General features: G+C 41.8%; 1 protein-coding gene across 1 annotated transcript; it reads left to right on the forward strand.

Moving 5' to 3' along the window:
* On the forward strand, positions 1-24,638 carry LOC121540359 (one cut domain family member 2). The gene is made up of 2 exons (XM_041849177.1): positions 1-1,389; positions 21,883-24,638. Exons 1-2 carry the CDS (start codon positions 348-350, stop codon positions 22,173-22,175), a joined length of 1,335 nt encoding a protein of 444 aa, XP_041705111.1. The 5' UTR covers positions 1-347; the 3' UTR covers positions 22,176-24,638.

The raw sequence follows: 24,638 nt of genomic DNA on the forward strand, positions 1-24,638 counted from the left end.
AGCGCGGGCACATCATCATAGAAGCTGTAAGCACAGCCTTTGCTTTCTAGAGGTGGGCTACAGCGAATAAAGTAGGCTACAAGCAAGGACGGACACCTACCAGAAGCGTGAGCAGCGGTTTGTGGCACAGCTCTGTCGCGGGCAACTGATCGCTTTAAATCATGCTGTATTGACTGAAGAGAGGCTAGTACAATCAATGGTTTGGCTTTGAAATCGTTCACAATTTATTGGAAAGGAGTGTGTGAGACGGAGGGAGAGGGAGAGGGAGAGGGAGAGAGAGAGGGAGAGCGAGAGAGAGGAGAGAGGAGAGAGGAGAGAGCGAGGAGGAAATAAAGATTATTTCAACGATGGAACTTACAATGGAAAACATTGGAAATCTGCACGGCGTATCTCACTCTCATCAAACGGGTGACTTAATGAACTCTCCGCACCACGCACGGCAGTCCTTGGCGTCGCATCGGAACTTGGTGTCGCACGGACGTTCAGCCATGGTGTCCAGTATGGCCTCAATATTAGAGGGGTCTGGGGAGTATCGCACAGACCATGCGTTGTCCGGTCCCTTGCACCCCGCAATGACCATGTCCTGCGACTCCGGGATGACCATGAGCAGCACTTACACTACGCTGACGCCGCTGCAGCACCTGCCTCCCATATCCACCGTCTCGGATAAATTTCACCACCATCCCCACCCGCACGCCCACCACCACCCGGCGCACCAGCGACTCGCCGCCGGCAACGTCAGCGGCAGCTTCACCCTCATGCGGGACGACAGGAGCCTTGCCTCGATGGGCAACCTCTACGGCCACTACCCGAAAGACATGTCCGGCATGTGCCAACCGCTGTCCCCTCTCTCCAACGGCCTCGGGTCTTTGCACAACTCTCAGCAGACTCTTGGCGCTTACGGTCCGGGCGCACACCTCTCCAACGACAAAATGCTCTCGTCGGGAAGCTTCGAGTCTCACGCAGCAATGCTGTCCCGGAGCGAGGAGCACCTGGCCCGGGGATTGGGGGGCCACGGGGTCGGGATCATGTCATCCCTGAACGGTATGCACCATCACAGCCATCCGCACTCTCAGGCTAACGGGTCCATGCTCTCTGACCGGGAGAGGCAGACGGCGGGGGGTGGGCAGGGAGGTGGTTCGGGGCAGGTGGAAGAAATAAACACCAAGGAGGTGGCACAGCGAATAACGGCGGAGCTCAAGCGCTACAGCATTCCCCAGGCCATTTTCGCCCAGCGGATCTTGTGTCGGTCCCAGGGAACCCTATCTGACCTGCTGAGGAACCCTAAACCCTGGAGTAAACTCAAGTCTGGCCGGGAAACCTTCCGAAGGATGTGGAAGTGGCTGCAGGAACCCGAGTTCCAGAGAATGTCGGCGCTCAGACTAGCAGGTGAGTGAGGAGACTTCCAAATTTGGCTAATGTGAAGGGATCAATTAGAAGTCAATGTGGCAAGACTATTAATTGCTACTCAAACAGATTATCACTGTAACAAGTTAGTATTGATTCTTGGAGGAGTTAACGATGGCTATTATTCGTTAAACTTTGTTAAATAACCATGTTGAATTGGATGTTAGAAAATATAAGTAAATCCAGATTGGATTGACTGCTTCATGCTCATATAATACAGTAGGAAATAGTAAACAAGCTATGCTGTGCTGTAGTAGTCTACTCTGCTGGTGATATCCTAATTAGGTGTTAAACCTGGAAAAAAAGATAAATCAACTTGTTTCAAGTTTTTGAATAGTCATGCACTCATTTGCTGGCAACATTATAGTAGGCCTACACTTGTAATCAATTTTACGCACGCGCGTAATGGTGACCACACACACATACACATACACACAAACAAACACACACGCGAAGGGTTTCGACAACAGACAATATGAAATCAAACAGGGAATGGCCTGAATCAAATTGATTGTGCTTCTCTGTAACTGTATAATTTGGGCCACAATAACGAGAGTAAAATGGTGCGATTATTGACAAAAAGACTGTAGTGTTGTAGTATTGATGACCCTTTGTCAAGTTTCACATATTCACTCTTCTCCTGGTGTGGAGTCGTTCCACAAGCCACATGTTAATTGTATTTATGTATCAAATGGACCTGGAATTCTCGTGGGCCTTCCCTTCCCCTGTCTACTCCGCGAGGCGTAAACAAGGCGCGTCTGAGGTGTGCCTAGCAGCAGTGTGACCTCCCGCGAATCGATACTTCGTGTCCCGGCGTCCCTTTTTAAAGTAGCCACTAATAAATGATCAATTTAGATCTGAAAGACAGCTCAAGAAACAGATGCCCCTGTCTTTGATTTTTCAACATTCTGCTTAGGCTACACTTTATTTCTAAAGTATTTATAATATATTTATAAAGTCATATAGGTCGAATAGCGAGTTCATGGTGAAATAGTGTGATTATGAATAAATACAAGTAAAATAAGAATTGAGTGGAGGTGAAATAGGCCTAATTTAATATACAAATAGGCTTAATTTAATCTACAAATAGGCCTAATTTCAGAATTATCTGTGGTCAAAGGGGACTTTTCTTGAATCTACAACATACCAACTCTAAAACATCAACAATTACATTTTATTCATTTAGCAGACGCTCTTACCCAGATCGATAACACTACAACCAAGGTTGAACATTATGTTGTAGCCTATGCTGGCTATAAAAATACATAGGCCTATAATAAAACGTTTGTTTTTACGAAGGTCTATCCAAGTGGCGTAGCGGTCTAAGGCACTGCAGCTCAGTGCTAGAGGCGTCACTACAGACCCTGGTTCGATTCTAGGCTGTATCACAATCCGGCCTTGATTGGGAGTCCCATAGGGCGGCGCACAATTGGTACAGCGTAGGCCGTCATTGTAAATAAGAATTAGTTCTTAACTGACTTTCCTAGTTAAATAAATGTAGTTACGAATTTTTAAGGCCTGCACTAGCCTGTTTAAGTATGGCGCTAAAGTAATTTAAAAACATTATATCAGTTAAACCCCAAAATAATCATACTTCATTTTGGAAATTCAACAGACATATACCATTTAATTGTCACATATTGCTAATCACTCAACTTCGAGATTTTTGAGAGAGGGGATGTTCATATAAATAATTTGAAATAGGCCTACGATTGAACTTGTCTATTAATCCATTACTTCCATATTTCACTCTGAATTCAAAAGTTGCAACCATTTATTCATATTTATTTATTCCTTCATCAGTTCATTTATCCACCAACTTTGCCAATGAGAGATAACAGTTTGAAACATTGTCCAGTATAGTACTCCAAGCCTCTACATTGAAAACTCCACGAAGGCAAAAAAATTAACCGGAAATAGTATTATTTGACAAGCTATACAGCTTAGGAGCTAATTAAAGAGGCTTAATTAAGGGTGGAAAGCTATAAAATCAGAAGAGTTGGAAGTGAGCTCCACTTTGATGTTTCTGCTAAGCACTCCTTTTGGACATGCATGCGTTTCAAAACGTCAATCAGTACTTCTGTGTGTCATATTTCAGTGGACAGTTCAATTAAGCAGATATAGTGGCATATTTTAGTTCCAGTCAATGCCCCATTGAAAAGCACTTAATGGGATGTAAATTGTTCCTTTGCACATTTAGCAGCGTTTTGGTATATAAAGATTTAAACACTCCACAATTGTCTCTTTAAGTGCCATTGCTAAACCTAATTAAACCTAATTGGGCAGAGGGGTTTTTATATAGTCGCAACCTGGTCTCAGAGCATTTCGTATTATTTTGTACATAAATCCGAGACACTCCATTTAGTATGATATGTTACATGGTTACATAAGGCAGATGTTTACTTAAGGCACAAACAAAAGTAGGGTGATTGGTTGGGTGGATGGGTAGGAGTATAATGCAAACTCCTTGCGAGTTTGAATATTGTCACAGACAATTTTGGCATTTTAGCTAATTAGCAACTTTTCAACTACTTACTACTTTGTTAGCTAACCCTTCCCCTAACCCTAACCCTAAACTTAAACATTTTAGCTAACCCTTTCCCTAACCCTAACCCTAAAGTTAACCCTTAAACATAACTCCTAAACATAACCCTAACCCCTAACCGTTAACCCCTAGCCTAGCTAACGTTACAGCTAGCTAACGTTAGCCACCTAGCTAGAATTCATAACATATCATACATTTAGAAAATTAATAACATTTCATACATTTTTCAAATTCGTAACATATTGTACATTTTTCAAATTCGTAACATATAACACTTTTTCAAATTCGTAACATATAATATGAAATGGTTGATGGACATCCATAAATTAATACATTCCATACAAAACGTAACATATCATACTAAATGGAGTGTCTTGGATTTACATACAGAATAATACGAAATGCTCTGAGACATGGTTGATTGTCCACACCCTACACCATGATAAAAACCTCCCAATTAATGGACTGCATGCACTATACTAGAACTATGACACAGAACTTCCTATACTTGTGTTTCTGCATGCATAGGGTCTATATGTGCAGCATGCATGCCCGTTCGTATGCATTCATTTTAGAATTGATACACCTATGCTCCATTTGTTCCCCGGTGGGTATTTTACTGAACGCATTAAGGTTGACATCGGATATTTGAGGATGGTATAGGCTACATAAACATTCTTCTTACTGCAGACGACACAACAGTAGTAGACTTGATTACCAACAACGATGAGACAGCCTACAGGGAGGAGGTGAGGGCTCTCGGAGTGTGGTGTCAGGAAAATAACCTCTCACTCAACGTCAACAAAACAAAGGAGATGATCGTGGACTTCAGGAAACAGCAGAGGGAGTACCCCCCTATACACATAGAAGGGACAGCAGTGGAGAAGGTGGAACGTTTTAAGTTCCTCGGTGTACATATCACTGACAAACTGAAATGGTCCACCCACACAGACAGTGTGGTGAAGAAGGCGCAACAGCGTCTCTTCAACCTCAGGAGGCTGAAGAAATTTGGCCTGTCACCTAAAACCATCACAAACTTTTACAGATGCACAATTGAGAGCGTCCTGTCGGGCTGTATCACCACCTGGTACTGCAACGGCACCGCCCACAACCGCAGGGCTCTCCAGAGGGTGGTGCGGTCTGCACAACGCATAACCGGGGGCAAACTACCTGCTTTCCAGGACACCTACAGCACCCGATGTCACAGGAAGGCTAAAAAGATAATCAAGGACAACTATCACCCGAGTCACTGCCTGTTCACCCCGCTATCATCCAGAAGGCAAGGTCAGTACAGGTGCATCAAAGCTGGGACCGAGAGACTGAAAAACAGCTTCTATCTCAAGGCCATCAGATTGTTAAACAGCCATCACTAGCACAGAGGCGCTGCTGCCTACATACGTACTTGAAAATCACTGGCCACTTTAATAAATGGAACACTAGTCACTTTAATAATGCCACTTTAATAATGTTTACATATCTTGCATTACTCGTCTCATACAGTTGAAGTCGGAAGTTTACATACACCTTAGCCAAATACATTTCAACTCAGTTTTTCACAATTCCTGACATTTAATCCTAGTAAATATTCCCTGTCTTAGGTCAGTTAGTATCACCACTTTATTTTAAGAATGTGAAATGTCAGAATAATAGTAGAGAGAATGATTTATTTCAGCTTTTATTTATTTCATCACATTCCCAGTGGGTCAGAAGTTTACATACACTCAATTAGTATTTGGTAGCATTGCCTTTAAATTGTTTAACTTGGGTCAAACGTTTCGGGTAGCCTTCCACAAGTTGGGTGAATTTTGGCCCATTCCTCCTGACAGAGCTGGTGTAACTGAGTCAGGTTTGTAGGCCTCCTTGCTCGCACACGCTTTTTCAGTTCTGCCCACAAATCTTCTGTAGGATTGAGGTCAGGGCTTTTTGATAGCCACTCCAATACCTTGATTTTGTTGTCCTTAAGCCATTTTGCCACAACTTTGGAAGTATGCTTGGGTTCATTGTCCATTTGGAAGACCCATTTGCGACCAAACTTTAACTTCCTGACTGATGTCTTGAGATGTTGCTTCAATATATCCACATAATTTTCCTTCCTCATGATGCCATCTATTTTGTGAAGTGCACCAGTCCCTCCTGCAGCAAAGCACCCCCACAGCATGATGCTGCTACCCCGTGCTTCACGGTTGGGATGGTGTTCTTCGGCTTGCAAGCGTTCCCCTTTTTCCTCCAAACATAACGATGGTCATTATGGCCAAACAGTTGTATTTTTGTTTCATCAGACCAGAGGACATTTCTCCAAAAAGTACGTCCCCATGTGCAGTTGCTAACCGAAATCTGGCATTTCTATGGCGGTTTTGGAACAGTGGCTTCTTCCTTGCTGAGAGGCCTTTCAGGTTATGTTGATATAGGACTCGTTTTACTGTGTATATAGATACTTTTGTACCTGTTTCCTCCAGCATCTTCACAAGGTCCTTTGCTGTTGTTCTGGGATTGATTTGCACTTTTCACACCAAAGTGCGTTAATCTCTAGGAGACAGAACGCGTCTCCTTCCTGAGTGGAATGACGGCTGCGTGGTCCCATGGTGTTTATACTTGCATACTATTGTTTGTACAGATGAACGTGGTACCTTCAGGCATTTGGAAATTGCTCCCAAGGATGAACCAGACTTGTGGAGGTCTACAAAATTTTTTCTGAGGTCTTGGCTGATTTCTTTTGATTTTCCCATGATGTCAAGCAAAGAGGCACTGAGTTTGAAGGTAGGCCTTGAAATACATCCACAGGTACACCTCCAATTGACTCAAATGATGTCAATTAGCCTATCAGAAGCTTCTAAAGCCATGGCATCATTTTCTGAAATTTTCCAAGCTGTTTAAAGGCACAGTCAACTTAGTGTATGTAAACTTCTGACCTACAGGAATTGTGATACAGTGAATTGTAAGTGAAATAATCTGTCTGTAAACAATTGTTCGAAAAATTACTTGTGTCATGCACAAAGTAGATGTCCTAACCGATTTGCCAAAACTATAGTTTGTTAACAAGAAATTTGTGGAGTGGTTGAAAAATGAGTTTTAATGACTCCAATCTAAGTGTATGTAAACTTCCGACTTCAACTGTATGTATACAGTATACTGTATTCTATACTATCGTAATAATGTTTACATATCTTGCATTACCCATCTCATATGTATATACTTTATTCTATACTATCTATTGCATCTTAGCCTATGCCACTCTGACAATGACATTGCTCATCCATATATTTATATATTCTTATTCCATTCCTTTACTTAGATTTGTGTGTATTAGATATTTGTTGTGGAACTGTTAGATATTACTTGCTAGATATCACTGCACTGTCGGAACTAGAAGCAAAAAAATTTCGCTACACTCGCAATAACATCTGCTAACCATGTGTATGTGACCAATACCTTTGATTTGATTTGAATAGGCTATTCTAATCGGTATAGTGCAAGTATCATAATTTATAATAAATTATCAATCATTATAGTAGAGATATTATCGTGATTGTTATGGTTATTGTTATTATGGTTATGATTATGGCTATGATTGTTTAATAGCTGCACTCTTTGAGAGCGAGGGCTGTTCCAAGAGGGTGTCCCCTGGCCCTGACGTGCTGTCTGTTGTCGTGTGAGCTACCTTGTTCTGTTGTCAGTTGCTCTCTGGAAAAATGGAGTTGGGCAAAATGACAAATGACTGTGTAAATGGTGGGAGCTATGTTTTACTTATTGCATTTAAATTCACCATTATGCACTGTGCGCATGTGGAGTGGGAGTGGGAGTTGGGGGTTGTGATTCTGAAAGGGATACTGGCGACAGGCCTACTCGGTCGGCCACATCAATCAATAAATTCAAATTACTATTCCAAATTCATCACAGTCCCACAAATCAATGCGGCTGCCTTGCTTAGCTAATGTGAAAACGCCAGTGTCTGCACACTCACAATCCTCCTCAGAAAATTAAAAACAGAGCACGATGTAGTCAATTGAGGGGGGATTCTGTCAAAACAAAGATAGGCTGCGTGCCCTTTAAGCGCACACCCTAAAAGGCATGGTTCATAATTGGAATGATGTGTAGCGTTGTCTGCGTGAGGAGGGCAAGGTACATCTCACAGAAGATACAAACCTAGTATGGCCTACAATTTAGGCCAACTAGTGCCTCGTTACGTGTCACGCTGATCGTGTATCACGATTAGCCTTTTAGGACAAATCATTATTTCCAAAGAAGCTCACAACCTGCATCTGTTCCAATGTTGAAGCAAAGTAAACAAGGAAGCGCACATATACTGTAGGTATGGAGTAGACAATACCTTTGATTGTGTTGAGAAAGACACGGCTGAGGGCACGAGGGCTGAGATGCATTTAAAGATTGCATAAACGATGAAAACAACTCGTCTTTGCATCTGTGTTGAACTCCACGCTCCATCTCAATGTATTTGGTCGGGTCAATAAAGCAGTGATCGATAAGGATAGCCAGTGCATCTATCAATTATTCCGCCTCAGCACTCTCTCCCATTGGACTCTCCCAGAGTGGTGGGGGATGGCTGGGCGGTGTAGGCAGGAGCCGGGAAAGCAATGAGAGACTGGGAAAAGCCCCCATTGCACACCTTTTTCTTTCTTTCTGTTGTAATCATGTTACATGTAGACTGGATGGAAAACTCACTCTCAAAACGCCGTTTGGGGGTTGGGTTATATAATCAGCTTGGATCTGTGTAAACATGTATCCACCAACGCATTGTTCCAGAATCACTCGGGAGCCAAGAGGAAGACAATAGAGAGACAACAAAAATGATTCGATCCTGCAAACCTCCCGTGTGAAAAATACGACGCAATGAAATATTACACAAGAGCATCAATCTCATTTATCCAGAAATGTGAAGGGGGGAATATCAACATTTTATCGTTTGTAAAAATTCGATTTTGAGGATGAGATTATGCTCTGTTCTAGTAATAGGCTATTCAATCAAAATACAGGAAAATCATGGATAAGGAGAGAATAGCTCAATAACAAATTTAATCACAGGCTAAGCCTACATGCCAATCACGCCAAGAGAGGTCGACCTCTCTACTGTCCCAATACCATTGCTATGGAGCAATATTTTTCTGGGATGGCTAGGATATTCATGAAAAGCTAATATAAGTGAAAGGAGTCTTTTATTAATCTGTCATCCAACAGTTTATATGCACAAATCAGCCACATGCATGCATCCTCCATATTCCCGGAGTAATGCTGCCTGTCTGGGACATAATCCAAATGTCATCACTGTACCTAAGTAATGACCAACCCAGCCTGCTCCATACACCACTAGCATTTATATCCACCTCCAAGTGTAGGCTACAGAAATGTTCACCCCCAACTAGGCCTCCTGTAGCTCAGTTGGTAGAGCATGGCGCTTGCAACGCCAGGGTTGTGGGTTCGATTCCTACGGGGGGGCAGTATAAAAACTGTATGCACTCACTAGCTGTAAGTCGCTCTGGATAAGAGCTTCTGCTAAATGACTAAAATGTAGCAAAATCATTTTCAATTGGGATCACCGCTGTCTATGGTGCTGAAATCTTTATATGAATGACGCTGTTGGCCTATGTTTGAGGACATGGCTTTAATAAGGGGCTGTACAACATGGTTGAGGTATGCTTGTGTGCCAGATGAGTCAAATTAAATATATAATATATGTATAGCATACGTCCTTAAGTCAACACGTGATCAATAACATTACACAATTTCACAATCAGATCCGTCTCACCATCCTGTTGTAGGCTATGTTAAGACACATAGTCCAAAATCCACAGAATAAGGTCCATATTCAATCAAATCCGGAAAACGCTTTTCCGGTATATTCGCCTCCAAAATACCCAATTTCCTATGGTGCACAACAAAACTAAAGGTTTCACCAAAAGAGACTCAGAATAAAATTAATCAAAGGCTGTGATGCAAGAATGTTGCTAATAATCTTCCCAGGAAATCCGGTTAGTCGTTTTGATTGAATAGAACCTTTAGAAGTGATTGATTTAGGATAATCGAAAACAGGCTTTTTCATGAAGAGAAGTGTTGATGCAGGCCTGCGAAATGATCGATGCGGACTTTAATAATTGATAGGCATAGGGAAGACAAGGGGAGAAAATCATGCAGCTGCGGTTTCACAGAAGCTCTTAGTTAAGCACAGCAATGTGTGCTGTAAATACTGGGATTCACACACGCGCAAGCACGCGCACTCACCAAACACAGTGAAATCCTGTGGCTGTTGTGGACAATGGCCAGTACGCAGCTATTTTCCCCGCTGCAATAATGAAAAGCTATATTCACATTCTTTATTCCAAATGTTTGTGAAGGCAGCCAGATGACAAATTATGATTTGTTCTGTGTTTTTCTGCCTTTGAGGAGGCGAATTGAGCACTCCATTTTTACAGTGTAGCGTGCCTGCATGTGCGTGTGTGATCGGGATATAGAGTGCGTCTGCGCCATACATTGTTAAGTCCGATCTGAATCTGTATCGATTTCCATTCCCCGGTCTCTCCTTTCCATCGCTGGAGCTGCGACATGCAGGCATACTCCCCCTTTCCCCTCCGCTCCTGTGCAATACCATTTCCCCATTAACATCTCACCCTTCATAACATACAACGGAATGAATAATAAACGCATGTTTTCATTGGCACTACGCAGCTACAGTATATGCTTGCATTTACACGCGAAAAACAGGTATTCCACTAATCATAGGCTATGTTATGTTGACATTTCTCTAAAATTGCGAAGCTATGGATAAGGACATAGCCTAAAATGAGATTAGCCTAATTTCGTCCCAATCAACCCAGTGTAGCCTATATAAGCCTATGGCCAGACAGACCTATAGTGAAAATGACAATGTCTCCATTAGATAAAGGGATCAATAACAGAAGACTGTTCCGTCACGTACACAAGACAATGTGGGCAGTCGCTCCACTCACACTGTACAGTAGTAGCCTTTACTAGAACCCCAGAACTTCACTGTCTCTATTCCATATTTTCATCGCGTATGCATATGCTCACACACACACACACACACACACACGCACGCACGCACGCACGCACACACAGACACACACACACACACACACACACACACAAGAGAGAGAGCATTCACACCGGGGCATTGCAATTATAAATGCAGCACATAGTTCTAACCCGTTTGCCTCAATAGGCATACAGTCTAGAATACCGTCTATTCCATTTTAGATGATCAATTCCTACGCTTTTCCGTCGCCCCCTCGCCACACCGGATCGATAGGAGAGAATGACCTTTAAATCAAATTGCTAGGAGACTGAACTGTAAGCACGAGGCTAGCATCAAAGGGTTAAATGGCAATGCGTCACTGATTTCAAATATCAAACAGTAAGAGAAGCCATTTGCTGAAGCCATCCTATAGGATCATTGTTTTAAAATCACAACAACATTTCCCTGCCAGATAATATGAAAATGATTATGTTTGTATTATACGTATTATTAGACACATGAAATGCATTGAATAGTCTATCCAAAATCATTATCAATAAGCCTAAACTTATATTATCATATTTGGCACCGTAAAAACAAAGGCATCTTGTATTGGGTCACCAATCGATTTCCACAAATATTTTGGTGGCGTGGAATCAGCGTATACGAGACCACATAATCCATTGCCAACCGATACGCGTTCTGTTGTTTGAAGCCTAACTTGGTGTTCGAGTTTGGGAAACCCTGCAATACAGCACTTTCCGCGCGCCCTGCGTAACCGGTTGTAAATCTCTGAGCAGTGGTGCTGAAATGCCGATTGTCTTCCCGGTTAGTAGTGGCCGCTAATCTGATTTCCCGACAGGTCATCGCTTATTCAAGGTCCGATAATGGCTTGTTTAATGCCCGATCTAAGGCGAATACTGCAACGTTCGAAGAACAAAGCAGACATTGACCACGCCATTCTTAAGGAGAGAAAAGGCACACATCCCCATGTAGGCCTTGGACGAATAGGCTAATAGTAGGAAAGCATTAGCCAATAGTCAACTAATTAGGCTGCAGTGATAATTGAATGGCAACATGCAATGACAACAGCCTCATCCATAGGCCTACACTGAATTCATAATCGTAGTTAGTGATTTGATCAGCAAAACCATGCTTGCGTGCAGATTCGGTTGTAGACTATAAGCCTAAACACATTCTAAGGCAGTATCATGGATGATATAAAAAAAAGTTTTTCTATGAGTATGCTTTTCCAAAACTGGGATTAAAAATGACTTCAGAAAAGGGTCTCATTATAGGTCCTTAATACCATAACACGTGTTCGGGCACCGCATGCCAACAATCACCTGCAGGCTGCATTGGCTTCATCGATTATTGTCGAAAGAGGAAAATGCTTTTTAAAGGTGACAGCAAAGAGATTAATAAGTAGTCGAGGGCCTTAAAGTTGTACCAAAAATTCCACATGTTGCAAGTTGATTATTTTCACACAATAACACACCGATTGTGTCTACATTTTACAGTGGTAATAGTTCCACAAATAGGACGGGAGACAATCTATGATTTTACCATTCCTTATATCACATCAGGTAAATGTTTTCCAACACTGAAACTTTCATTTAACTCAGAGTTGAATAGCAGACAAGTAATCCAAAGAGCATCCCAGCTTGACTCTTACATTGAAAACGGAAAAACTTAAAGAAAGTTAGCCAAATTGTAACTATTTGGCATTTAAAAAATATTTGACATTACAGAAATATTACTGAATAGAGAAATCATTAGAGAGCCTGAAAAATACAAATATTTGACAGTTAATCCTACCCTGAGAGCCGAGCCTATATGCGCTCAAATACACCACCTGCAACCAGGGTCGATCACACAGTAAAAGCGCAATCATACACACGACACACCCCACCCCGTACCCACAGATGCATCTCGAAACTCCAGTTGGGCAAACCTACACAAATCAACAAAGGAACAAAACGACCGTGAAAACAATTGATTAATTAATCAAAGCTATATTACATGCTATGTAAACAAACGGAGTGGATTCTAACATAAGAATTTGAATTGATGTTTGAATATCTATTCAGCCAGGCATTCAGCCAGGCTATCGTTTTGATTAGTAAGGCCTATGCTGAGCCGGCATCTTTATCCACTATTGGCTAAAGATTTAAAAATATTGTAGCTTGAAGAAGATATACAAATACATAATTACATCACATATTCATATCACATTCAATGATTCAATATCAAAATCAACACATTTAATATTTGTGTGTGTGTGACAATTGCATTAACGCAACACACACCCACATATGCTTTGATAAACTTCAAGCCCAACTCTTTTACCATGTTGCACTTTTGTTCGATAAAGACTAGTTATTTATATGATCAAATATTGGATTCATTTAATTTCCTCTGACTTGGTTATTACATTTATTTGTATTATTATTATTATTATTATTATTATTATTATTATTATTATTATTAGTAGTAGTAGTAGTAGTAGTAGTAGTATTTGTATTTTATTTATTATTTAATTATACTATGATTATGGTTTTATTGCATAATATTTAGCCATATTTTCAGCCGTTGATTGAATAACATTTTCCATACATGTCCTCATTTGCACTTTTTTTTCAGCTGACAACTGCAGAATTACATCCATCAAGATCGACCTTTGAGATGATTAGCCGGCTGCTTCACTGATAAAATGTTCAGGCCGTCCCATAAATCACTGAAAATAAGAAAAACACTAAACGAGTAAGGTTTGGCTTAATAAATAGAGGTACATGTTTTATGGTGCCAGAGAGCAAATGAACCAGTTCTGAACATGCCAGGAACAGTAGGCTATGCTTACAGAAACAAACATCACAGTTGGGCTATGCGTTTTAACAGGAGCCCTTCACAATGTTGACAATAGCCGTCTGTCTACACAGTGATTTTGCTGGCCACAGTCACTCAAAAACGATATTCACTAATCCGTGATCTGTTGTGGCAAGTCATCCATACTGCCAATGAAATAACTCTGCCTTTTTTATTTGTCTTTACATTTTACCTTTGATGTAGGCAAATTCTTTAATTTTATTTCAAAAAGTAATACAACAACCCTCAATAAAGGCTCTGGTACAAGGTATTGCAGCTTTTCATTGTTTGTTTGATTGTTGAGGCCTGTAGACCTAAATCGTTTGATGATGCTTTTGTTAAACAACATGTCTAGACTTGTTGCTATAAAACAACGTAAGAATAGGATAGGCTATATGCAAAACATTTGCAGAAATAAGATCACACAAAAACAGACTGCCCACCTTCACAATATCAACATAATACATCTGCAATTAAATCATGGAGGCCGATGAAGTTATGCTTTAATAATCTCTATTGCAATAGACTAAAAGTAACAGCCCATAATAACGATTTGAAATGAGTCAGTCGTAGCTGATGATGGTGTGCATCTTGCATGTCCACCTCAGACATTGACCCAATGACTTGTTAGAAGCCAGTTATTAATAGTAAGTAATTATGGATAAGAGTCCATGGTTGACATAGTGACTGTTTCTCGCCTGCAGTAGCCCGGCCTCTGTGGGAGAGAGTCGCACCGCACCCAATTTCAGATCAGCCCCATTCAAGCCATCGATCCCAGGCAGAACGGTTGGGTGCACGGTGCGGTTAGTTATCGATTCTCCCACCATACCCCCCCCACTCCAAATCCGACAGAGCACACACCTCTAGCCAGGCTGCAGAGGCAGTTTTCACACGCTCACATATTTATTTAAATGCCAGTTTCAATCTGGAAGCATGCGTGGGCAGGCTTTTACCGAAATTGGGGATTAGTAACTCAAGTATAATAATTAAATGAGACACAATTAAGCAACTTTGTACTATGATCAGGCTATATACATCAAATACATTCACAATTAATTTACAATGTATCCCATAGGCCTATTGTTATCATATGATGTATTTACTTATGATGTGGTAGGCCTACATTCAACAAATGCGTCCAACTGAGAGATACACCTGCTGTTATTTAGGATTTGGGTATCCACTCACAGGCACGGAAGACCTCTTGATGTAAAAAATATAATAATTATTATGATGTAAATAATAGATCAAGTCAATCTCAGCGAAGTTAGTCAATATTAGCATTACCCCACTCTTACGGACATGTCACATTCACTTCTTTAACTAAAATAATCCGTCGGTTATTGCCTTTCTTAATCAGGGAAACACCAAAACGTCAGAGTACATTATATAAAGTAAGGAGGTGTCACACAATTATAAATATGTTTAATCATAAAACAAAAGTTGAGTTTATATCACTCATCTTTAGATGGGCACTCCTAAATTTGCTCAGCAGCCTGACTGTTTACTGAACAATGCCACCATATTACATTTTGCAACTTTCACTGACTTTTGTTGCCAATTATGATATGCCATATCAATACATGTAAGCATGAGGTCTACAACATTTTCCAAGTCACTCATTGTCACATTTGACTTCAGTTAAACATTACTTGTAAGTATACATTCATGTCTCCATCGATAATCTGAGCACTTGAGCACTGTTTCTAAAGGCATTCTGCAGCTGTGAATGACACAGGTGTTATCACATAATGAGCTGACTACACAGTCATTATGATATTATTTAGATGTTATATCATATCAGGTTCTCGGTCTGCATAGGTAAATATAGGGTATTTATCTAAAGGTGATTAAGGAAGTGCTCACTTCACTTTTATTAAAGAGCAAACATCTAAAAACAACAACATTTGATTGGTGAATTTTGCACACAGAGAAATCTATTTGATGAGCTCAGATATAATGGAAGCCTAATGACTGGTAAAATATAAAGTATCTCCCCAAAAATAACAAAAATGCTTAAGAAATGAAAATGTAGGCTACCAGTGAATTTATTCTGAACTGCAGTTAGAACCATTCTTCTTCCCAACAAGTGTTTTGAGCAGTGTGACTTTCAAAATGGTCCAGAGTGAGTGTTATTGAAGTTGTCGGGAATGCCTTGCAGGGAGGGGCAGTGTGCAAGGTAAACAAACAAATTGTATCAAGTTATCAGTATATTAGCACCAACTCTGCCTCATTACATTAAGGAGTATTGAGTTGAAAGTTTGCATTGGGAAACCTTGGCACTGCCCTGCGGTCTGAATTGAATAAATACTGTACAAACTAGCTTTTAAAGTGCAGCCCAGTCGATACACAGCCTACAAATCTTTGTGCAACATAAGTCAAAACAAAATCCATGGCTTTAAAATACTGTACGCCCCACCTTACAGCACCATCCAAGGTCTTGAGAAAAGGTGCATCCGATTCTGTGGCATCTAGAAGGGGGAAATAATAGAGTTTTAGATAACACACGGATACATGCCAACTGGGAGAGCCTATAAGGTAGAGAGAGAAGTGCCTGGCCTGGGGTTCTTTTCTGTAAGGGCAATGGAAGCAGAACTTGAAGTTGGCTTTATAGTGTGTATGAACATGTTGAACCATAGCCAGTAAAAATGTTTATTGGGAGATTCATTAAATCAGTGGTCTATGGCTAGACCATATAAACAACCAATAGGCTACACATTAACAGTAAGCCTAAAGGAATCTGTGTTTTACATTTAGGACTGTTGTCATTAAATATTTAGCCATGGCTATTAGACATTAGTAACATGTTGGACTAGATGATCAAAGACCTATGGGCTATTCATTCTGCAGTGCCAATAACCAAAACACATTACAACATTTCGTTAATTCCATAGATTCAATATGATTTCAATATCTAGAGATAAACATCTATTTTATTTTGACCTAGTAGGCTGTTGTTTTTCTCGAACAAATAGAACCGCAGCACAAAATGGACAAAAGAGAGGGAGAGGCCTTTGGATAACCCAGGCAGGAACTGACTGTTGAAGGAAAGTCGTTGGAATAACAGGCTAGTCGCCCCTATAAGTGCAATTAACTGGTGCTAACGGTTTATGAGGACCATTGTTTCCACAAAATTTGAGCAAATAAAACCTACAACTGACCAATTCGATAAGCATCTCTCGAAACTCATGAATCTTTTTCCTTCCCATTCTCCCTCCGAGGCATAATTAATTGGACGAACTGAATTTCACACACGAATTACTCACGATTCTATCGACCGATATTGAACACCCAGGGCCTTTCGCTTAACCTTTTTTGGTGCGTTGCAATGCTAGGAATATTAACGACCACAGAAAGAGAAAAGTTATTCAATAACATCAAACTTTATCTGGACTCACATTTTAGACTTTAAATTGGGGTTCAATACAAATGTGTTGAAGTCATGATCTTCCCGTGCATTGTGAGATTGTTTTGAGTGACCATGACAAAAGCCAACACCCATAGGACTATATTATGGTAAACCCTACACCGACCCAAATGTATTGATTGGTAATGATGATGATTAATTGAGTAGGGTATACTCTGTCATGTTTGTAAATTAGTTGCATATATAACACAACGTCGCCCTAACCTTATACACACGCCAAAATGTAGGCTATATTATCCAATACAATTGTCAGGTTTGAGACTGAAAAATATTGAATAAAAAAAATCATGTTTATCAATTTATACATTTTATTACGAGGCTTCCACTGATGCCACAGTTAGAAGTAGTGAACGGGTAGAATAATTGCCACGGTGTGGGGTGGTAGGCCGGGCAGAGTAGACCATCGTGAAAGCCGAAAATAAAAGCCAAATACATTTGTATTATGATTCTAATATGGGTTTTTCGTGCATGTGTTTATGTGAGTTTATGTCAGTCTCTGTGCTCTGTGTCTTCTGTAGCTCTAAAAGCTGCAATGATTGATTTTCTTCTTTTCTACAGCGTGATTCAGTAATCAGGGCCCCCTTCCTCACCGATCGATCACTATTGATTTGCCTACTAAATCCAGCGCCTGTAGCAAGGCCCAGTATGGCGCCCGGTACGGCCAGGCACAGCGCGAGTGACACCTACTGACTAAGAGACGATAAAACAACGGGGTCAAAAGTCTCCCACAGAGCTCTGTGTACAACTTGAACATAATGGGATGAAGGGGCTGGATGGAGAGAGGGATAAGAGTGGATAGCTGTGTTAATAATGATACACTACACACATAACTAGGATATTGAATCTGTTATCATCTGTTGCCCAAGCTAACTACAGTGATGATATGCCCACTCTAGACCATATAAAACTATAATCATCATCATCATCACCACCATCACAACCACCACCAGTCTGTCTATAGTGCAGACACAGTGTATAGTGTATGTGTGTGCTTTAGGAGAGGCCTGGAGTAGTCTTGATGTGAAATACAAATATGATGGTTGTGCTCATGTGGAGGTTAGACCACCGTAGTAAACAGATTTGACTGCAATGGCTGATCAATGGCCTCTGTCTCACTGTAATTAGACACACAACACTACAGCTTGGCTCCTGCCACTTCAGCACAATCACACACACGTACATGCACATGTACACACACACACAAATTTCTGCTGCACATGCACGCAAACAGACAGACACACACACACACACACCAGAGAGAGTGAAAGAAAACAGGAATAAAGGAAGATTGGAGTGAAAAAAGAGATAGAGAAGAGGAAGGTAGTTATGGCGACAACAAGGGAAATAACTGACTGACAAATCCTCCTCCTATGCATCTAAACCTGTCTCCTCATGTTTTCACTGTTAATTTCACCTTTATACATAGTTAATACTCGTTTTAGTACATACGGTAAGCTGTATATTTTTCTATTTGGTTTTATTTTTTCTATTTGGTGCTTCTAAGTACTACTAGAGGTTTTCTATTGAAATTGCTCCCCAAAGAAGTCAGTGCACACTCAACACTCCAGTTTGTGTTGGAGGCAGTTATAAATACCATCTCAGTGCTCAATGGATAGGGCTCCAGTGGGCTCTGTTTGAAGTAGCAGACTGCAGACCTGCTGGAGGGGATTCTGACCTCAGTCCCTGTAGAGAACCCCCCCAATTCCTACAGCAATGTGGGTCAATATTTCCCTCTCCACCACTCCTCACGCACACACACTGATCTCTCTTTCTCGCTCCTCTCTCTCTCTCTCTCTCTCTCTCTCTCTCTCTCTCTCTCACACACTCACGCACGCACGCACACACATACACACACATACATGCACATTAACACACACACACGCGTGCGCACACACACAGACGTACACACACACACAAACGCTTACTATTGTGCTACAGTCACTCAGTCTCCCACTGCGACCCAAACTGCATTAATATTGAATCAAACAGCAGTGTCTCCACCAGGCAGTCAGAGCAGCTCACCGCAGGCTAGCTCCCTGTCTGCACTCTGCAGGATGGAAGAATATTCCCACTGGGCACCAGGGATGGATTAGCTTTAAATCAAGTTTACAGTTTTTCTCGATTGCTAAGACACATTTCTTGAAAGCTGCTCTCATTTTCTCTTAACTGTGAACACAAAACCCAATTTTCAAGCTACATTCACAAAACCTCAGACTCTTCTTGCAAAACCAAACTTTCACCTCAAAACAGTTCAATCTGTGCTCAAAACTGAACTATGTTGTCAAATCGTGCCCCGAGTCAATCAAAATAAAAAACACTACTGAACAGTCACTAAACACTACGTAGAAAAATAGAAAACACAATGCTCAGGACATGAAGCTGGAGAAATAAATGTTTATTGTTCACTGTAGGCTAAATGAATGTTGCAAAACAAAAAAAAACCTGTGCATTTAGCACTTGTACAAAAAGACAAAACAGAAATCTTGTGCATTTACATGTAGCACTTGTAAAAACAAACAGAAATCTTATGCGTTTGCCACTTGTGTACAGTAAGCCCATGTAAAAATAAAGTACAAAAATATACAAATAAGTGCATTACTCAGCCACAGCATCATGTCTCCGTACTGGGTCAGGCCACAGGACTTCATCCACATCACAGGCCACATTTTGTCTGGCCAGGCAACGGGGGAAAAAAACCCTGGCATGCCGTATCCAGGCTTGGCATGCCTCCACACCTATGTCACCACAGGCAAGTCCCATGGCTTGCAGGAGATTTACCCTGGTGTAAGGTTGGCGTTCATATACCTTCCACCGCCATGAGGAGAATAATTCCTCAATGGGGTTTAGGAAAGGGGAGTACGGTAGAAGGCAAAGATTGATAAAACCTTGGTTCATATTGTACCACTCTCTAACCTGGAGGGCTCTGTGAAAACTCACATTGTCCCAAACAACAACATAGATGGGATGCTCATCCTGCTGCCCTAACAAAGCATCTCGCATGTGATTGAGGAAAATGAGGAGCTGGTGAGTGTTGTAGGGCCCCAGGTTGGCATGATGGTGGACAACCCCATGATTGCTGATGGCAGCACATAATGTGACATTGCCACCACGCTGCCCAGGAACACCAACAATGGCCCGATGGCCAATCACATTACGGCCTCTCCTTCTCCTTTTGGTGAGATTAAACCCAGCTTCATCCATGTAGATGTATTGATGGGGTCTTTCCATTGCATCCAGTTGAAAAACCCTCTGTAGAAATAAATATAGTTTTGTAAGTGATACGGAAAAAGTGATTTAGGCCACTACAGTAAATCACTACTTAGAGTAATCAACATTGAATGTGTCTGGATATATGCCAACCTGTACATACTGGAATCTTTGCTCTTTGACTCTGTCTGAGTTGCGATCAAAGGGCACTCTGTATAGCTGTTTCATGCGCAGTCTGTTGCGCTTGAGGACACGATCAACAGTAGAGAGGCTGACACTGTTGATACCCTCAAAATGTAAATGGTCCTCAATGATCTTCTGCTGAATTTCGCTCAGTTTAATGGCATTGTTCTCACGGACCATATCAACAATTAGGGTCTCTTGGTGTGGGGAGAACATACCTGTCCTCCCACCCCCATGTGGCAGTCTTTCAATTCTACAAAAAGAGAACATGGAGTTACAAAAAATATACATGGAATACTAGGCCTACAAACAGTTAGACCAACCCTCCATTACAATACTACAGTACATTGGTACAGTGATGTACTGAAACATATATTCACTTACAGTATACTGTGGTAGAGTATATAGTATGTCATACAGTAATTGCTGTCAACATTTACATACTGTACTATAATGTCAAAAAAAGGTAATTACCTGTTCTCTTCTCTAAATCTTCGGATTATGGTGGACATAGCGAATCTACTGATGTTTGGTTGTACCCTTTGTCCAGCCTCCCTCATGCTCATACCATGGACAAGAACATGGTCAATCACAGTAGCTCTGATTTCATCAGATATTACTGTTCTTTGTCTTCGCTGACCACCTCGACCACCTCGACCTCCTCTCACACGAACTCTTCCTCTCAGATTTCTATCCATTGTAGGGCCTCACAAACCAGTGCTCTCTGAACTGGCTTACTGTAAATGTTCCCTCACATCATTAGCCACAAGTGTGATCAATTTTGAGTTGTTGTGTTGTGGTGACACCTGTGCTCTAATTGTGTTTGACTTTTGTCACCTGTGCTCACCATTATGCAGCACGGGTGCATCACAATGAAAATGTGTTGGCAAGTTGCGTCTAAACAGGTGAAAAGTGCTTATGGTTTTGCCAAAAGAGTGATTGATTCAATCAGTGGGTTCAGGCAACTGAGCATTTGGTTCAGACAATAGGGTTTAGTGTTTTAGCAATTGAGAAAAACTGTAATACATGGCAATATATGGGAGCTCAATATATTTTGCTGCTTTGTAAACCTGTTTTGATGTCTTAAAGTACTGGCTAATGACTCAATTCCCACATCTTCCCTCTGCATCTCTCACCTTTTTACTCTAACTGAAGTACTCATAATGATATAGTATTACAGTATTATAACTGTAACACTGCATTTATGCTATGTTTTTCTCTCCCCCTTTGTCTCCCCAACCCCACCCCTACCACCCCTCACAGCCTGCAAGCGCAAGGAGCAGGAGCAGCACAAAGACCGCAACATGGCGCCCAAAAAGCAGCGTCTGGTCTTCACGGATCTGCAGCGCCGCACACTCATCGCCATCTTCAAGGAGAACAAGCGCCCGTCCAAGGAGATGCAGATCACCATCTCCCAGCAACTGGGCCTGGAGCTCAACACTGTCAGCAACTTCTTCATGAATGCCCGGCGCCGCTGCGTGGACCGCTGGCACGACGAGCACAGCACCAGCCCCGGCCAGCCGGGCACCTCGGCCACCACTTTCTCCAAGGTCTGAGACACCCAGGGGGAGCCACGGGGTGGCATGGGGATGGGGAGGTGGTACCTCCTGTATCCCACTTCGTTCCCGATAACCATGTTGATGCCTCCTCATTCGTGCCATGCAACCACCTCTTGTTCAGTCGTAACTTTAACCACCACGATCCTAAAAATCTCACCACTGGACTGTTATGAAGCAAGTGAAACGTACAGGTAACATGTAGTCAGGTCCATACAAGGACAATCATCTGTTTTTTGATTGAACCAGCTTTCTGTTGATGGTGTCAGTCCATCTACACTACATGCACCATGATATGTTGCTATGTTTAAATGATCTCAACATCGAGCCTCGGCCAGCCTCCCTATCCAGGTAGTTGATGCTGAATCCCTCCCAGCACTCCCCTTTGTGTCTCTCCTCACATCTCTCATCTCTCCACATGGAAGCAACAAGGACAGAAGAACAGCAATAAACCTGTAATCCAACCCAGTTCTGTGCACAAGGAAATCCTAGAGAAAACAACACAACCCCAATGAAAAAACAAAAGCTCAACCTCTCCTCCCGCTCTCCACTCCTTCTTCGCCAAAGGTATTCCCTGATGGCCAGCCATTTCAGCGAGCCACTCGAATCATACTCCGGCACACTAATGAATCGAAAAATGAATCGATGAAGACAGGGAGAGGGAGCGGGGCCTTGACCCTTCCTGAAGGTGAAACAGAAGACGCTTGGCAGTAAAGATACTCAGATCTGTCCAGTTGCCCAGGTCTATACTGTTGCACAGATGTTGGAGGCCTGCAGGGATACTTTCGTTGCTTGGGAGAAGCAGAAGTGTCTGTTTTTGTAACTGTCGGGGAGGCGAGGGAGCAATACGCCTGGACATGCTCTTTGTTCAGGAGGGAGCTGCTTTTCACTGATCAATACAGAAACCAAGCGACAACACTGCCAGGCAGGAAGGCAGGCGTCAAGCGAACTGCATTATAGCTGCTGCAGAGGAGAATGTAAGAAGAGCACATGGAACCCAATGGAGGTGGCGACACAATGGCCTAACAGCTGCCCAGTCTGCTCTGCACATAAGGTTCCCCAGTACCCCCTGCTGGTTATAAGAGTAAGCTGCAGCCAGCAGTCCTCTAGGAAAGGCCTCACGGTGTGTTCCAGGGCTGGGGAGAGAGAGGCCATGGCACATGTTCAGGCCCTCACAGATCTCTAAAGGCAGATCAATAGTGAGTCATTATCCTATTGTTGTTCCTCATCCAATGAGGACTGGTGAAGTAGGAGGAGGGGGATGGTTCAACTAGCGCCCAATACGCTGGAAAATAGAAGATACAGTTTTTTTTAGCAGACACTCCAAATACATTACCTTGATACTACTCACCAAGTAAATAGATGACCTTGTGTCACAACCCACATGTTAGGGTATTGAAAAGATACACACAGCAACACATACAGCTGATATAGAGATATGTCTCAGTTTAATTTAGTGTACAGAGGGGTAATGATGGATCCAGACACATTGGAAGTGCTACGGAGATGTAGTTTTACATCATAATTTATGCAAAAATGGTGGGGAGGCTTCCTGTTTTGAAACATCTAAAATGACACACAGTTTAGATGCATCGTCCGTCTATTACCAAAAATAATGATCAGCAGATTTGGAAAAGAGAAAGTCCCCACTGGATATTTCCACAAAATGGTTATATTCAGTGGCTAGCCGTCACACACTACAGTCACAAATGCTACAAGAACTAGTGCCAATGCTAACTGCCTTAATGATAATCAGAGAATATGGAACTGCATTCACACACAGCTACAGTGTACCCTACTCCTACTGATGGGCAGTATGTACCATAGCAACCAACAATCAACTTTTAAGTGAATTAGAATCTACTTTTTTAGAAAACGAAAAGTTAACCAGATTTTAAGGCATACAATACCAAACCTCAAAACCACAAAGATACCACAATATGTGTTACAAAGACAAATCCACCAACACATACTGGATACATTTTTGAAACAGAGGAAAATCTCTCTCTCTCTCTTTCATTCTATCTTTGGTTCTCTACCCCCTCTACCCCCTCTTCCCCCTATCCCCCTTGTTTCCTTCTCTTTCTCTCTTTCACTCTATAATATTGATGCGGGTAATTAGTACCATAGACACAAAGTTTCTCTTGTTACTTTTGTGCTCTGTCGTGCATAAGTAAGGCACCTTGTTGATAAATGTAAAAAAAGACAAATGAAAGGACTTTTTAAAAGAAGAAAAGAGGGATACGAGGACCGAGACCAATGAAGGACATTGATTTTTTGCATTATATGTGAATATTGACAAGGAGGAGACATTTCCCAAGAGAAGGAGAAACCAGGGAGATGGACGGTGTATTCTTTCATACCGTTACATGTCGGGGCTGCGGTCTGTACTTCAGCACCTCTTTAATCTGAGCCCCAAAAACGGGCTTTGGAAAGGGGACACAACATGACCTCCATATGTCC

Source organism: Coregonus clupeaformis, chromosome 26, assembly GCF_020615455.1.
Source record: "Coregonus clupeaformis isolate EN_2021a chromosome 26, ASM2061545v1, whole genome shotgun sequence".
Taxonomy (NCBI): domain Eukaryota; kingdom Metazoa; phylum Chordata; class Actinopteri; order Salmoniformes; family Salmonidae; genus Coregonus; species Coregonus clupeaformis.

Coding starts and splice junctions, on each gene's coding strand:
- LOC121540359 (XM_041849177.1), top strand. CDS start 348: ATGGAACTTACAATGGAAAACATTGGAAATCTGCACGGCGTATCTCAC. Junction 1,390..21,882: donor GTCGGCGCTCAGACTAGCAG/GTGAGTGAGGAG, acceptor CACCCCTCACAG/CCTGCAAGCGCAAGGAGCAG.